This window comes from Arctopsyche grandis, chromosome 6, assembly GCF_051622035.1.
Source record: "Arctopsyche grandis isolate Sample6627 chromosome 6, ASM5162203v2, whole genome shotgun sequence".
NCBI lineage: Eukaryota > Metazoa > Arthropoda > Insecta > Trichoptera > Hydropsychidae > Arctopsyche > Arctopsyche grandis.
Genome location: NC_135360.1, coordinates 211,697 through 227,041, shown reverse-complemented (window position 1 = coordinate 227,041; position 15,345 = coordinate 211,697). Strand labels below are relative to the sequence as shown.

The following is a 15,345-nucleotide window of genomic DNA, read 5'->3' as shown; positions in this document are numbered from 1 at the left end:
GGTTAGGTTTGGTGAGTTAAGCGAGTTTCGTGTATATTTTTGCAATGTCGAATTCTCTGATTTCGGTGATGGTAAGGTTAGGTTGGGTGAGATTTGGTGAGGTAAGCGGGTTTTGTGTATATTTTTGCGATGTCGAATTCTTTGATTTCGGTGATAGTTAGGCTAGGTTGGGTTAGGTTTGGTGAGGTTAGCGATTTTTGTGTTTATTTTTAAAATGTCGAATTCTTTGATTTCGGTGACGGTTAGGTTGGGTTGGGTTATGTTTGGTGAGGTTAGCGAGTTTTGTGTAAATCTTAAAAACTCGAGTTCTTTGATTTCGTTGATCGTTAAGTTAGGTTGGGTTAGGTTTGGTGAGTGAAGCGAGTTTCGTGTATATTTTTGCAATGTCGAATTCTTTGATTTCGGTGATGGTAAGGTTAGGTTGGGTTAGGTTTAGTGAGGTAAGCGAGTTTTGTGTATATTTTTGCAATGTCGAATTCTTTGGATTCGGTGACGGTTAGGTTGGGTTGGGTTAGGTTTGGTGACGTTAGCGAGTTTTGTGTAAATCTAAAAAACTCGAGTTCTTTGATTACGATGATCGTTAAGTTAGGTTGGGTTAGGTTTGGTGAGTGAAGCGAGTTTCGTGTATATTTTTGCAATGTCGAATTCTTTGATTTCGGTGATGGTATGGTAAGGTTGGGTTAGGTTTGGTGAGGTTAGTGGGTTTTGTGTATATTTTTGCGATGTCGAATTCTTTGATTTCGGTGATAGTTAGGCTAGGTTGGGTGAGGGTTGGTTAGGTTAGCGAGTTTTGTGTATATTTTTGCATTGTCGAATTCTTTGTTTTCGGTGATGGTTAGGTTAGGTTGGGTTAGGTTTAGTGAGGTAAGCGAGTTTTGTATATATTTTTGCAATGTCGAATTCTTTGATTTCGGTGACGGTTAGGTTGGGTTGGGTTAGGTTTGGTGAGGTTAGCGAGTTTTGTGTATATTTTTGCATTGTCGAATTCTTTGACTTCGGTGATAGTAAGGCTTGGTTGGGTTAGGTTTGGTGAGTTAAGCGAGTCTTGTGTATATTTTTGCAATGTCGAATTCTTTGATTTCGGTGATGGTTAGGTTAGAATGGGTTAGGTTTGGTGAGGTAAGCGGGTTTTGGGTAAATTTTTGCATTGTCGAATTCTTTGATTTCGGTGATAGTAAGGCTAGGTTGGGTTAGGTTTGGTGAGGTTAGCGAGTTTTGTGTATATTTTTGCATTGTGGAATTCTTTTATTTCGGTGATAGTTAGGTTAGGTTGGGTTAGGTTTGGTGAGGTAAGCGGGTTTTGGGTATATTTTTGCATTGTCGAATTCTTTGATTTCGGTGATGGTAAGGTTAGGTTGGGTTAGGTTTAGTGAGGCAAGCGAGTTTTATGTATATTTTTGCAATGTCGAATTCTTTGATTTCGGTGACGGTTATGTTGGGTTGGGTTAGGTTTGGTGAGGTTAGCGAGTTTTGTGTATATTTTTGCTTTGTCGAATTCTTTTATTTCGGTGACGGTCAGGTTGGGTTGGGTTATGTTTGGTGAGGTTAGCGAGTTTTGTGTAAATCTTAAAAACTCGAGTTCTTTGATTTCGTTGATCGTTAAGTTAGGTTGGGTTAGGTTTGTTGAGTGAAGCGAGTTTCGTGTATATTTTTGCAATGTCGAATTCTTTGATTTCGGTGATGGTAAGGTTAGGTTGGGTTAGGTTTAGTGAGGTAAGCGAGTTTTGTGTATATTTTTGCAATGTCGAATTCTTTGGATTCGGTGACGGTTAGGTTGGGTTGGGTTAGGTTTGGTGACGTTAGCGAGTTTTGTGTAAATTTAAAAAACTCGAGTTCTTTGATTTCGATGATCGTTAAGTTAGGTTGGGTTAGGTTTGGTGAGGTAAGCGAGTTTCGTGTAAATTTTTGCAATGTCGAATTCTTTGATTTCGGTGATGGAAAGGTAAGGTTGGGTTAGGTTTGGTGAGGTTAGTGGGTTTTGTGTATATTTTTGCATTGTAGATGTCTTTGATTTCGGTGATAGTTAGGCTAGGTTGGGTTAGGTTTGGTGAGGTAAGCGAGTTTTGTGTATATTTTTGCAATGTCGAATTCTTTGATTTCGGTGATGGTTAGGTTAGGTTGGGTTAGGTTTAGTGAGGGAAGCGAGTTTTGTGTATATTTTTGCAATGTCGAATTCTTTGATTTCGGTGATGGTTAGGTTAGATTGGGCTAGGTTTGGTGAGGCTAGCGAGTTTTGTGTATATTTTTGCATTGTCGAATTCTTTGATTTCGGTGATGGTTAGTGTTCCGACTTTTGTAATGACGTGTGGCAAACAGTCTTATTAACTGATTGTCGATTGGCATTATTGACGAGTTGGCATTAGTGTCGGCCCAAGCGGAAATACGCGACGGTCGACAGAGTCAGCGAGCAGACGGCTTACGGACAACTTGTGTTCCGTACGCTCCGCTGAACCACCACGTGCAAATTTTACATTTCAATAAACTACATCAAACCATTATCGAAGTCTTTTCCATGATGGTCACTTCGAACCGGACACCAGTAACCTAGGCCACAACACCAAACGGACAAACCAATAGGAAAAAACGTGGTCGAGAAAAAATGGATGTCAATTAAGAAATCGGTATCGTTCCTTTGTTACTATCCATACCTTTCCAATACTAATAACATGTTTGCTTCTATTTCAGCAATATATTGATTGATGTACAGAGGTACATGACCGCGTGATTGACGCAGAAAATATATAAATAAAAACATAACCTACAAAGACGCATGGGACACAGAGGTAATCCAAAATTATCGGAACGATCACATAAACATCGTAAAGGATATTCAAGTAAGTGAATGTATTCAATCTCAGGCAATCTGTTCAAAAGGCAATCATGTGGGTAGGTCAGTTTTTAAAATATGTTTTAAAGTATAACAATTAATTAACGCGATTGTATAAAATAATATCGCGCTACGAAGGAATGTTTCATCGGTCGCATCGAATTTCGTATTAAAAGTGTAAAATCAGATGTAGTGTAAAATTAGCAAAGCACGTGGGGAATTATACTTGTAGCCCCAAAGTGGCTTAAACCAAGTACATACCGGTATATTCATATACCGGCAGATCTCTTTGTTTCTTAATGTGTGTAGAAACTTTCTCCCCCCTCCCCCCTCCACAATAAATGTGGAATTATACTTGTAGCCCCAAAGTGGCTTAAACCAAGTACATACCGGTATATTCATATCGGTAGATCTTTGTTTCTTAATGTGTGTAGAAACACCCTCCCCCCCCCCCCCTTCCACGATAAATGTGGAATTATACTTGTAGCCCCAAAGTGGCTTAAACCAAGTACATACCGGTATATTCATATCGGTAGATCTTTGTTTCTTAATGTGTGTAGAAACACCCTCCCCCCCCCCCCTTCCACGATAAATGTGGAATTGTACTTGTAGCCCCAAAGTGGCTTAAACCAAGTACATACCGGTATATTCATATCGGTAGATCTTTGTTTCTTAATGTGTGTAGAAACACCCTCCCCCCCCCCCCTTCCACGATAAATGTGGAATTATACTTGTAGCCCCAAAGTGGCTTAAACCAAGTACATACCGGTATATTCATATCGGTAGATCTTTGTTTCTTAATGTGTGTAGAAACACCCTCCCCCCCCCCCCCTTCCACGATAAATGTGGAATTATACTTGTAGCCCCAAAGTGACTTAAACCAAGTACATACCGGTATATTCATATCGGTAGATCTTTGTTTCTTAATGTGTGTAGAAACACCCTCCCCCCCCCCCCTTCCACGATAAATGTGGAATTATACTTGTAGCCCCAAAGTGGCTTAAACCAAGTACATACCGGCATATTCATACATCGGTAGATCTCTTTGTTTCATAATGTGTGATGAAACAGTGGTGATTTAAAATAAATCACAAGACTTGTAGCCCCAAAGTGGTTTAAATCAAGCACCCACCAATTTAGGGTTGTTATTTCTTCCAAAATATGTTGGATAGATTCTGGTGATAATAGTTAAAGTAGAATATTAAGATTCACGGTTAATCATTGAATATTATTACCTTATCTCTACGAATAGTTCAATTGACAGCTATAGTAGAGAATAACTGTATTTATGAGACGAAATAGTGCAACTTTCTGAAATAAATGTCAAGTGCTGAAAACGAGGAAATAGAAGCTTCGACTTCCAAGTCGCATAAAGGTCGAAATCCAACTAGGGACGTAGAACTTAGTAGAGACAGGTCAAGCTCTAGAATACATCAGACTCGAAGTCAGACTCAATCGATAAAAACATTAGCGAAAGAAAATAAAGTAGAAGTGACAATGGCGTCAATAGAATTAAGGTATTCGGGCGCGTTAAAAAGACTAAAGGGAAAAATAGAAAGAACCTCCGAAATAAATGAAGGACAGTATCAAATTATTGAAAAAGCATACGACTATTTCCATAAACTCCATTATGAGTATTTAGATAACCTCACAGATATAGAGCAGGCGGATCAAATAGACGAAGAGTTCGACATGATTTCAATGACAATTCAAAATCTTAAAGCGACATTAGATAGACAATCCATTCAAAATAATCAACTAAAAGTAGAGCAAACAACAATTAAATTTGCTAGAGATAAGTTACCGACGTTGACTATTCCCACATTTCAGGGAGATCCATCTGAATGGCAATCATTTCAACAAGCTTTTAAGAATACAATAGGAAACAAAACGGAATATTCGAATGTCACGAAATTACTATATTTGCATCAATCATTACTCGGTCCCGCTTTAGCAGCTGTATCAGGGTTAGATATTAGCTCAGACAATTATGAAATAACGTGGAGTATTTTAGACAAGCAATACAATTTACCAAGACTTAATCTTAAAACTAGGATCAACTCACTTTGTGACTTAAAATTAATCACAAAGGAATCACATATCGAATTGAGAGATCTATTAAATAAGGTAACGGTGTGTATTAAAAACATTGAATCATTGGGTTACGCGAGAGAAATTTTAGATCCATGGGTAACATGTTTAGTTCTAAGGAAATTACCATTTAGTTTATTAAAGGACTGGGAAACATCTCTGGTTGACAGAGAAATGCCACCGTACGAGAAGTTAGAAACGTTTCTGCAGAATAGATGTAACGTATTACAATCTACTGCATCTGTAATTACGGTGAAAGAATTCCCTCATAACCGTCAACGAATCAGGAGAACTCATGTCGCGAATAAAAACCCATCAAGTAAGGTAAACGCATGTGCATTTTGTCGAAATAATCATTTCATAGGCAAATGTGATAAATTCAAAGCAAAATCCAGTTTGGAAAGAAATGAATTCGTTAAATCTAATAACATGTGTTTTAAATGTTTAAATTCATCGCATAAGATAACAAATTGCAAGTCTAACTATAATTGCTTAAGGTGCAAACAAAACCATCATACTTTGTTGCATCAGGACGATACATTTAGTTCAAATAATACGGGAAGGAAGTCAATTAATGCTCATTCTACTTATTTCTCTCAAAGGGAGATAATTTTACCCACGGTACAAGTAGACATTATAACGTCCAATGGAACGGTCGTTAAGGGTCGCACATTATTAGATTCCGGCTCACAAGTCAACTATGTTACCACATCTTTCGCTAAGAAGAATAACTTCAAGTTAGAGAAAATCTCTCAAAAAATTGTAGGTATCGCTAATCAAGAAAGTAGCATTCGTCACATCACCAAGGTGACCATAAGGTCTTCAACCACTAATTACTCAACCAAAGTGTTGTGTTTGGTATTACCAGAAATTACTGGCGAAATTCCAACTGTGAAACTGGATCAACAGTTAATTTCAATACCAGCGGGAATCAAGTTATCAGATCCCCTTTGGAATAAACCGACGCCAATCGATTTATTGCTCGGCGCCGAGATTTGCGTTCATGCTATGAAAGCAGGAACCATCCAGTTAGGAAAAGGTATGCCTATCTTAAAGGATACCGAATTCGGATGGACAATAGTTGGTCCATATCCCGAAGTAAATAATGCTCCAGGGAAGAGCCACATAGGCTTAAGTCAATTAGACAGTCACATTCAAAACTTTTGGATGATAGACCAGGTTCCTATGGTAAAACATCAATCTCTTGAGGAGAAAAGATGTGAGGAACATTTCCAAGCACACACATCACGAGATAAAAACGGTAGATTTTGTGTAGCTTTACCATATAAAAATTCCCCGGTAGTATTAGGAAGTTCATTGCACATTGCGGAGAAAAGACACAAAACTTTGGAAAGACGTTTTTTAGCCAATAATAATTTAAAAATGGAATACAATAAAGTTTTAGAAGAGTACATAAATTTAGGACACATGTCAGAGTGTGAACCTCCGGAGGCACATGAGGTTCATTGTTATTTACCTCATCACGTCGTGGTTAAGGAGTCTAGCCTTACCACTAAATATCGTGTAGTTTTTGATGCGTCCGCAAAGACAACGTCCAATATCTCACTAAATAATATTTTGATGGTGGAACCTAGTGTCCAATCAGATTGGTTAAATTTATTTTTATTAAAACTTATTGAACTCATTCCTCAGACAATCTTCAAAAAATGGAAGGATTGTCAATTATCCAATACAGTCATGAAACTTTATAAAATTCCTAGATTGATAATACTAAATAATGCCATTAATATACAGGCACACGGATTTTGTGACGCATCCGAGAAAGCTTATGGTGCTTGTATTTATGTAAAATGTACTGATCAATTGGGAAATTCCAAATGTCATCTTGTGTGTTCTCGTTCGAGAGTCGCTCCGCTCAGTTTTGTAACTATTCCGCGTTTAGAGCTGTGCTCCGCTATGTTATTATCAAAGTTAATGAAGTCAACAATAGACCAATTAACAATTCATATTAATGAAAAATATTATTGGACGGATTCAACCGTCGCATTGCATTGGATTAGGGGAGAGTCATGTAAATGGACTACCTTCGTTGCCAATCGAGTGGCCGAAATCCAATCAATATCTCAACCCATTGAGTGGTACCATGTCTCCTCTACAGACAATCCAGCAGATTTAATTTCTCGAGGGACTCAACCATCAGAATTAAATCATAATTCGTTATGGTGGGACGGCCCTAGTTGGTTGAAATTAGATGAATCACGATGGCCTCGAAGACCTCCTGAGATCACAATAGATCTTCCAGAGAGAAGGGTAGTCACTAACGCTACCCTTGTGAGGGAAAATAATTGGATAGATAAATATTCTCATCTTCCAAGACTCCTTCGAGTTTTATCATATGTTCGTCGGCCACTAAGGAATAAACAATTAAACGTTAAAGAAAATAACGAACCGTCCGCTTTAGAATTAAAAGATGCTTTAAATAATTTGATAAGGTTATCGCAAATGGAATCATTTCCATTGGAATATCGTTTGCTGAGCAAGGGACATCCAATTCCCAGTAGCAGTAAATTAGCTAAATTGTCCCCTCTATTCCACGAGAATTTAATTTGTGTTGGAAGTAGACTTCCTCTGGGAACAACTCTATCAACGTCACCCATTATCTTGTCAAATAAGCATAAACTTACACACATGATTGTCCGAGATGCGCACTTGAAATACATTCACTTGGGTACTCAAGCCTTACTGTCGTTATTGCGGCAGACCTATTGGCCATTGGCCGGACATAATACTGTCAAAGGAGTGGTGCGTTCATGTGTCATTTGTTTCAGAAATAAACCACTGTCACACAATAGATTAATGGGATTACTCCCGCTTGAACGTACCACTGCGAATTTTCCTTTCAGTCATGTGGGGATAGATTTCGCAGGACCTTTTCCTGTGAAGAGTGGTTGCAATAAGAATTCTAAGATAATTAAGGGTTACGTTTGTGTCTTTGTGTGTTTTTCCAGTAAGGCAGTTCACTTGGAACTTGTCGGAGACTTAACGAGTTCAAATTTCTTAAATTGTTTAAGAAGATTCGTAGCCAGACGTGGCAGGCCCAATACGATATATTCCGACAATGCTACTAATTTTGTCGGTGCAAGTCGTGAACTCGTTAATTTAGTAAAATTAATTTACGAACGTCCTCATGAGGAGAAGCTACTACGGTATGTAGCCTCCGAAGGGATTCGTTGGAAGTTTAACCCGCCAAGGGCGCCTCACATGGGAGGGCTGTGGGAAGCAGCGGTTAAATCCATGAAGATTCATTTAAACAAGGTGTTAAAGGCCACCACCTTAAATTTCGAATCATTTTGTACGGTATTGACTCAAATAGAAGCTTGCATGAATTCCCGTCCTCTTAGTCCCTTGTCTTCGGATCCACTAGACCTTTTACCCCTCACACCTGGACATTTCTTAATTGGCAGATCCTTACTCGCTCTTCCAATGGAGGTTAAATATAACACTAATGTCCATGCCAATCTGCTTCAGATACATTTGACCACAGCAGCATTTTGGAAACGTTGGTCGGCGGAATATTTACATTCTTTGCAGTTACGACACAAATGGAAGAAGGACTCGAGCAACAATCTGAGTGTGGGTCAAATGGTCCTGTTAAAGGAGGAACACATGCTGCCAACCCGATGGGTCTTGGGTCGAGTCACTAAATTGTATCCCGGACCAGATGGCAGAGTTCGAGTCGTCGACGTCTTTACTGCCAGCGGAGAGTTTCGTCGGTCCAGTCATCTAGTGGCGCCATTGCCGATTCTACCACAAGGACCACTTGACAGGAAGGAAGATCAGCAAGAGGGAGGAGAAACAGCAGCTTCAATTCCGTCAACTTCGGTAGCTTAGTTTAACCCGAAGACACTACCCCCAACTCATATTACTTATTAGATGTAATCATGAGTTTAAATCATTCAATGTTAATAGTAGTACTCCGTAATTCACTTTAATTGTGTTGTGTGTATAATTTAAGCTATTTTCATTTTAACATTCGGCAGTATATATCTCCGAATTTAATCTAATCATTTTGTCTTTATAATATAAGACTTGTCTCATGTCATCACTCGGAAGGATTATATCCGAGTTTAAAATAAACTGTTCAAATTTGACAGTTAAAATTAGATTCATGATTTGTTAATGTTAGTCTCCAAGCCACACTTAATGGAGCATCTTAAATTATTTCATGTCTACTTAATTATAACCTGCCGGGAGTCATCCGCAGGTCTTATGTTTCTTGTTATGAAAACATAAGTTAACTCTTACTGTTTATAGTATTTATGTGAATCATAGAATAAGTAAATATTATAATACTGAACATTTCGATGTTTAACGTAGAGACATCTATAATCATAGTTCGCCTTCATTTCCTGCTTGTAGGAATGAATGAATGACTTTCCAATTTACTTTTAATTTAGCAATGTTTGTGCTACTTGTTGATGAAATCAAGTTAACTTAGGAGCATTACACTCACTAATCAAAGTTAGTTGATCGGTAATAGCTGATCTGTCTTGACAACTGTAACAGTGTCAACATTGTATTGTCTAAGTTAACATCAAGATGAGGAATGCTTAAGTTTTAAACCATATACAGTCCACTCTCTCTTCTTTAAAGTAAACTTATCTTGTAATGCTTATTCACAGCTTCAAAGGAGATTTCAAAAATTTTAATGTAAATAGAAACAACATTCACCAGAGGTATACCTATAAGTTGAAATATTACTGAACCAATAAATTGATTTTATCCTCACACTGGATGAGGCAAAGGTTTCATTATTCACCCTCTATTTAATTATTTTAAGAGCTATGATTTATTGTAAACGACTCGTCAGTAATGCTGTAACTCTGTAGAATAACTGTATTGTTCAACAGTTTTCCTATGTGGGACTATGTTCCGACTTTTGTAATGACGTGTGGCAAACAGTCTTATTAACTGATTGTCGATTGGCATTATTGACGAGTTGGCATTAGTGTCGGCCCAAGCGGAAATACGCGACGGTCGACAGAGTCAGCGAGCAGACGGCGTACGGACAACTTGTGTTCCGTACGCTCCGCTGAACCACCACGTGCAAATTTTACATTTCAATAAACTACATCAAACCATTATCGAAGTCTTTTCCAGTTAGGTTATGTTGGGTAAGGTTTGGTGAGTAACGCGAGTTTCGTGTATATTTTTGCAATGTCGAATTCTTTGATTTCGGTGATGGTTAGGTTAGGTTGGGTTAGGTTTGGTGAGGATAGCGAGTTTTGTTTAAATTTTAAAATCTCGATTTTTTTTATTTCGGTGATGGTTAGGTTAGGTTGGGTTAGGTTTGGTGAGTTAAGCGAGTTTCGTGTATATGTTTGCAATGTCGATTTCTTTGATTTCGGTGATGGTTAGGTTAGGTTGGGTTCGGTATGGTGAGGTAAGCGAGTTTTGTGTATATTTTTGCAATGTCGAATTCTTTGATTTCGGTGATGGTTAGGTTAGGTTGGGTTAGGTTTAGTGAGGGAAGCGAGTTTTGTGTATATTTTTGCAATGTCGAATTCTTTGATTTCGGTGATGGTTAGGTTAGATTGGGTTAGGTTTGGTGAGGCTAGCGAGTTTTGTGTATATTTTTGCATTGTCGATTTCTTTGATTTCGGTGATAGTTATGCTAGGTTGGGTAAGGTTTGGTGAGGTAAGCGAGTTTAATTTTAATTTTTGCAATGTCGAATTCTTTGATTTCGGTGATGTTTACGTTAGGTTGGGTTAGGTTAAATGAGGAAAGCGAGGTTTGTGTATATTTTTGCAATGTCGAATTCTTTGATTTCGGTGATGTTTACGTTAGGTTGGGTTAGGTTAAATGAGGAAAGCGAGGTTTGTGTATATTTTTGCAATGTCGAATTCTTTGATTTCGGTGATGGTAAGGTTAGGTTGGGATAGGTTTGGTAAGGTTAGCGAGTTTTATGTATATTTTTGCAATGTCGAATTCTTTGATTTCGGTAAAAGTTAGGCTAGGTAGGGTTAGGTTTGGTGAGGTTAGCGAGTTTTGTGTATATTTTTAAAATGTCGAATTCTTTGATTTCGGTTAGAGTAAGGCTAGGTTGGGTTAGGTTTTGTGAGGTTAGCGGGTTTTGGGTATATTTTTGCATTGTCGAATTCTTTGATTTCGGTGATAGTTAGGCTAGGTTAGGTTAGTTTTGGTGAGGTAAGCGAGTTTTGTTTAAATTTTAAAATCTCAAATTCTTTGATTTCGGTAATGGTTAGGTTATGTTAGGTTAGGTTTGGTGAGTTACGCGAGTTTCGTGTATATTTTTGCAATGTCGAATTCTTTGATTTCGGTGATGGTTAGGTTAGGTTGGGTTAGGTTTGGTGAGTTAAGCGAGTTTCGTGTATATTTTTGCAATGTCGATTTCTTTGATTTCGGTGATAGTAAGGCTTGGTTCGGTTAGGTTTGGTGAGGTAAGCGAGTTTTGTGTATATTTTTGCATTGTTGAATTCTTTGATTTCGGTGACGGTTAGGTTGGGTTGGGTTAGGTTTGGTGAGGTTAGTGAGTTTTGTGTAAATCTTAAAAACTGAGGTAAGCGAGTTTCGTGTAAATTTTTGCAATGTCGAATTCTTTGATTTCGGTGATGGAAAGGTAAGGTTGGGTTAGGTTTGGTGAGGTTAGCGAATTTTTTGTATATTTTTGCAATGTCGAATTCTTTGATTTCGGTGATAGTTAAGCTAGGTTGGGTTAGGTTTGGTGAGGTTAGCGAGTCATGTGAAAATCTGAAAATCTCGAATTCTTTGATTTCGGTGTCGGTAAGGTTGGGTTGAGTAAGGTTTGGTGAAGTGAGCGAGTTTCGTGTATATTTTTGCAATGTCGAATTCTTTGATTTCGGTGATGGTATGGTAAGTTTGGGTTAGGTTTAGTGAGGCTAGTGGGTTTTGTGTATATTTTTGCGATGTCGAATTCTTTGATTTCGGTGATAGTAAGGCTAGGTTGGGTTAGGTTTGGTGAGGTCAGCGAGTTTTGTGTATATTTTTGCATTGTCGAATTCTTTGATTTCAGTGTTGGTTAGGTTAGGTTGGGTTAGGTTTGTTGAAGTAAGCGAGTTTTGTGTATATTTTTGCAATGTCGAATTCTTCGATTTCGGTGATAGTTTGGCTAGGTTGGGTTAGGTTTGGTGGGGTAAGCGAGTTTTGTGTATATTTTTGCAATGTCGAATTCTTTGACTTCGGTGACGTTTAGGTTGGGTTGGATTAGGTTTGGTGAGGTTAGCGAGATTTGTGTAAATCATACAATCTCGAATTCTTTGATTTCGGTGATGGTTAGGTTAGGTTGGGTTAGTTTTGGTGAGGTAAGCGAGTTTTGTTTAAATTTTAAAATCTCGAATTCTTTGATTTTGGTGATGGTTAGGTTAGGTTGGGTTAGGTTTTGTGAGGTTAAAGGGTTTTATGTATATTTTTGCATTGTAAAATTCTTTGATTTCGGTGATAGTAAGGCTAGGTTGGGTTAGGTTTGGTGAGGTAAGCGAGTTTTGTGTATATTTTTGCAATGTCGATTTCTTTGATTTCGGTGATAGTTAGGCTAGGTTGGGTTAGGTTTGGTGAAGTTAGCGAGTTTTGTGTATATTTTTAATATGTCGATCTTTTTGATTTCGGTTAAAATAAGGCTCGGTTGGGTTAGGTTCTGTGAGGTTAGCGATTTTTGTGTATATTTTTGCATTGTCGAATTCTTTAATTTCGGTGATAGTTAGGCTTGGTTGGGTTAGGTTTGGTGAGGTAAGCGAGTTTTGTGTATATTTTTGCAATGTCGATTTCTTTGATTTCGGTGATAGTTAGGCTAGGTTGGGTTAGGTTTGGTGAAGTTAGCGAGTTTTGTGTATATTTTTAATATGTCGATCTTTTTGATTTCGGTTAAAATAAGGCTCGGTTGGGTTAGGTTCTGTGAGGTTAGCGATTTTTGTGAAAATTTTACAATCTCGAATTCTTTGATTTCGGTGACGGTTAGGTTGGGTTGGGTTAGGTTTGGTGAGGTAAGCGAGTTTTGTGTATATTTTTGCATTGTCGAATTCTTTGACTTCGGTGACGATTAGGTTGGGTTGGGTTAGGTTTCGTGAGGTAAGCGAGATTTGTGTTAATCTTAAAAACTCGAATTCTTTGATTTCGGTGTTGGATAGGTTAGGTTGGGTTGGGTATGGTGAGGTAAGCGAGTTTTGTGTATATATTTGCAATGTCATATTCTTTGACTTCGGTGACGGTTAGGTTGGGTTGGGTTAGGTTTGGTGAGGTTGGCGAGATTTGTGTAAATCATACAATCTCAAATTCTTTGATTTCGGTGATGGTTAGGTTAGGTTAGGTTAGGTTTGGTGAGGTAAGCGGGTTTTGGGTATATTTTTGCATTGTCGAATTCTTTGATTTCGGTGATGGTAAGGTTAGGTTGGGTTAGGTTTGGTGAGGTAAGCGAGTTTTGTTTAAATTTTTAAATCTCGAATTCTTTGATTTCGGTGATGGTTAGGTTAGGTTAAGTTAGGTTTGGTGAGGTTAGCGAGTTTTGTGTATATTTTTGCAATGTCGAATTCTTTTGATTCGGTGATAGTTAGGTTAGGTTGGGTTAGGTTTGGTGAGGTAAGCGGGTTTTGGGTATATTTTTGCATTGTCGAATTCTTTGATTTCGGTGATGGAAAGGTTAGGTTGGGTTAGGTTTAGTGAGGTAAGCGAGTTTTGTATATATTTTTGCAATGTCGTATTCTTTGATTTCGGTGACGGTTAGGTTGGTTTGGGTTAGGTTTGGTAAGGTGAGCGAGTTTTGTGTATATTTTTGCAATGTCGAATTCTTTGATTTCGGTGACGGTTAGGTTGGGTTGGGTAAGGTTTTGTGAGGTTAGCGAGTTTTGTGTATATTTTTGCAATATCGAATTCTTTGATTTCGGTGATGGTTATGTTAGGTTGGGATAGGTTTGGTAAGGTTAGCGAGTTTTGTATATATTTTTGCAATATCGAATTATTTGATTTCGGTGATGGTTATGTTAGGTTGGGATAGGTTTGGTAAGGTTAGCGAGTTTTGTGTATATTTTTGCAATGTCGAATTCTTTGATTTCGGTGATAGTTAGGCTAGGTTGAGTTAGGTTTGGTGAGGTGAGCGAGTTTCGTGTATATTTTTGCAATGTCGAATTCTTTGATTTCGGTGACGGTTAGGTTGGGTTGGGTAAGGTTTTGTGAGGTTAGCGAGTTTTGTGTATATTTTTGCAATATCGAATTCTTTGATTTCGGTGATGGTTATGTTAGGTTGGGATAGGTTTGGTAAGGTTAGCGAGTTTTGTGTATATGTTTGCAATGTCGAATTCTTTGATTTCAGTGATAGTAAGGCTTGGTTGGGTTAGGTTCGGTGAGGTTAGCGAGTTTTGTGTAAATCTTAAAAACTCGAGTTCTTTGATTTCGTTGTTCGTTAAGTTAGGTTGGGTTAAGTTTGGTGAGTGAAGCGAGTTTCGTGTATATTTTTGCAATGTCGAATTCTTTGATTTTGGTGACGGTTAGGTTGGGTTGGGTTAGGTTTGGTGAGGTTAGCGAGTTTTGTGTTTATTTTTGCAATGTCGAATTCTTTGATTTCGGTGATGGTAAGGTTAGGTTGGGTTAGGTTTAGTGAGGTAGGGGTAGCGCGCGGACAGTGGGAGCGAGTGGACGTGTCTGTGCGCGCTCTCTCGGCCGAGCACCGACGCCGGCTGTCTACACAGTCCAGAACCGCTACCGCTACTAGAAGCCAGGAGTCGCAACTAGGAGTCAGGAGGGGCCATTGGCACTTCACTGCGTCTGTGCCAGTAGTATCAGACGTATCTGAAGGAGGTAGGAGAGGCTGTGTGTTTGCATGTAAAAAAAAAAAAAAAAAAAACCAGGCCGCCACGTTGTTATAACTACCACACATCCCATAACACACCGACAGTTGTCGAAACACCACGCACATAGCGATAATAATAATTGACACTTTGCAAATTGTCGTTATATCGCGTGTAACACAACATCGCTAATCATCTGACCACGCACGCCGGTTCCGATCGCTATACGAATACGACCAGCTGACTATCTGTCAAATCGCGCGACAACCATTGACATTTCTCGGGGGCGCGGGGAGCTGCCAGTCACTGTCAAAGGTGGCTACACTGTGAAAAAAGCCAGTGAAACGCCCGCAAATCGTCGTTATATCACGTGTAATACAATACAATACATCGCTTGAACAGCTGTACCACACCACGCCGGTTCCGATCGTGACACGAATACGATCAGCTGACTAGCTGTCAAATAGCGTGACAGCCAATTATATTTCACGCCTGCCTCAGGCAAAGGTGGCTACACTGTGAATAAAGCCAGTGAAACATCCGCAAATTGTTGTAATATTACGTGTAATACAATACAATACAATACATTCCTAGACCATCTGACTACACCACGCCGGTTTCGATCGCGACACGAACACGATCAGCTG

General features: G+C 38.7%; 2 protein-coding genes across 2 annotated transcripts in view; both read left to right on the top strand.

Annotated features, from left to right (window-relative positions):
• The window catches only part of LOC143913779 (uncharacterized), a 500,092-nt gene extending 490,053 nt beyond the window's left edge, over positions 1-10,039 (top strand). The window contains exon 2 of the mRNA XM_077433768.1: positions 9,889-10,039. The gene's annotated coding sequence lies outside the window, so the exon portion shown is untranslated. The remainder of the gene's footprint in view (positions 1-9,888) is intronic.
• On the top strand, positions 2,359-14,890 carry LOC143913760 (uncharacterized). Its single transcript, XM_077433745.1, has 3 exons — positions 2,359-3,335; positions 3,838-6,354; positions 14,806-14,890. Exons 2-3 carry the CDS (start codon positions 4,148-4,150, stop codon positions 14,888-14,890), a joined length of 2,292 nt encoding a protein of 763 aa, XP_077289871.1. The 5' UTR covers positions 2,359-3,335; positions 3,838-4,147.
• Positions 14,891-15,345: the final 455 nt, after the last annotated feature.

Coding starts and splice junctions, on each gene's coding strand:
- LOC143913760 (XM_077433745.1), top strand. CDS start 4,148: ATGTCAAGTGCTGAAAACGAGGAAATAGAAGCTTCGACTTCCAAGTCG. Junction 6,355..14,805: donor AATTTAGGACACATGTCAGA/GTGTGAACCTCC, acceptor ACACACCGACAG/TTGTCGAAACACCACGCACA.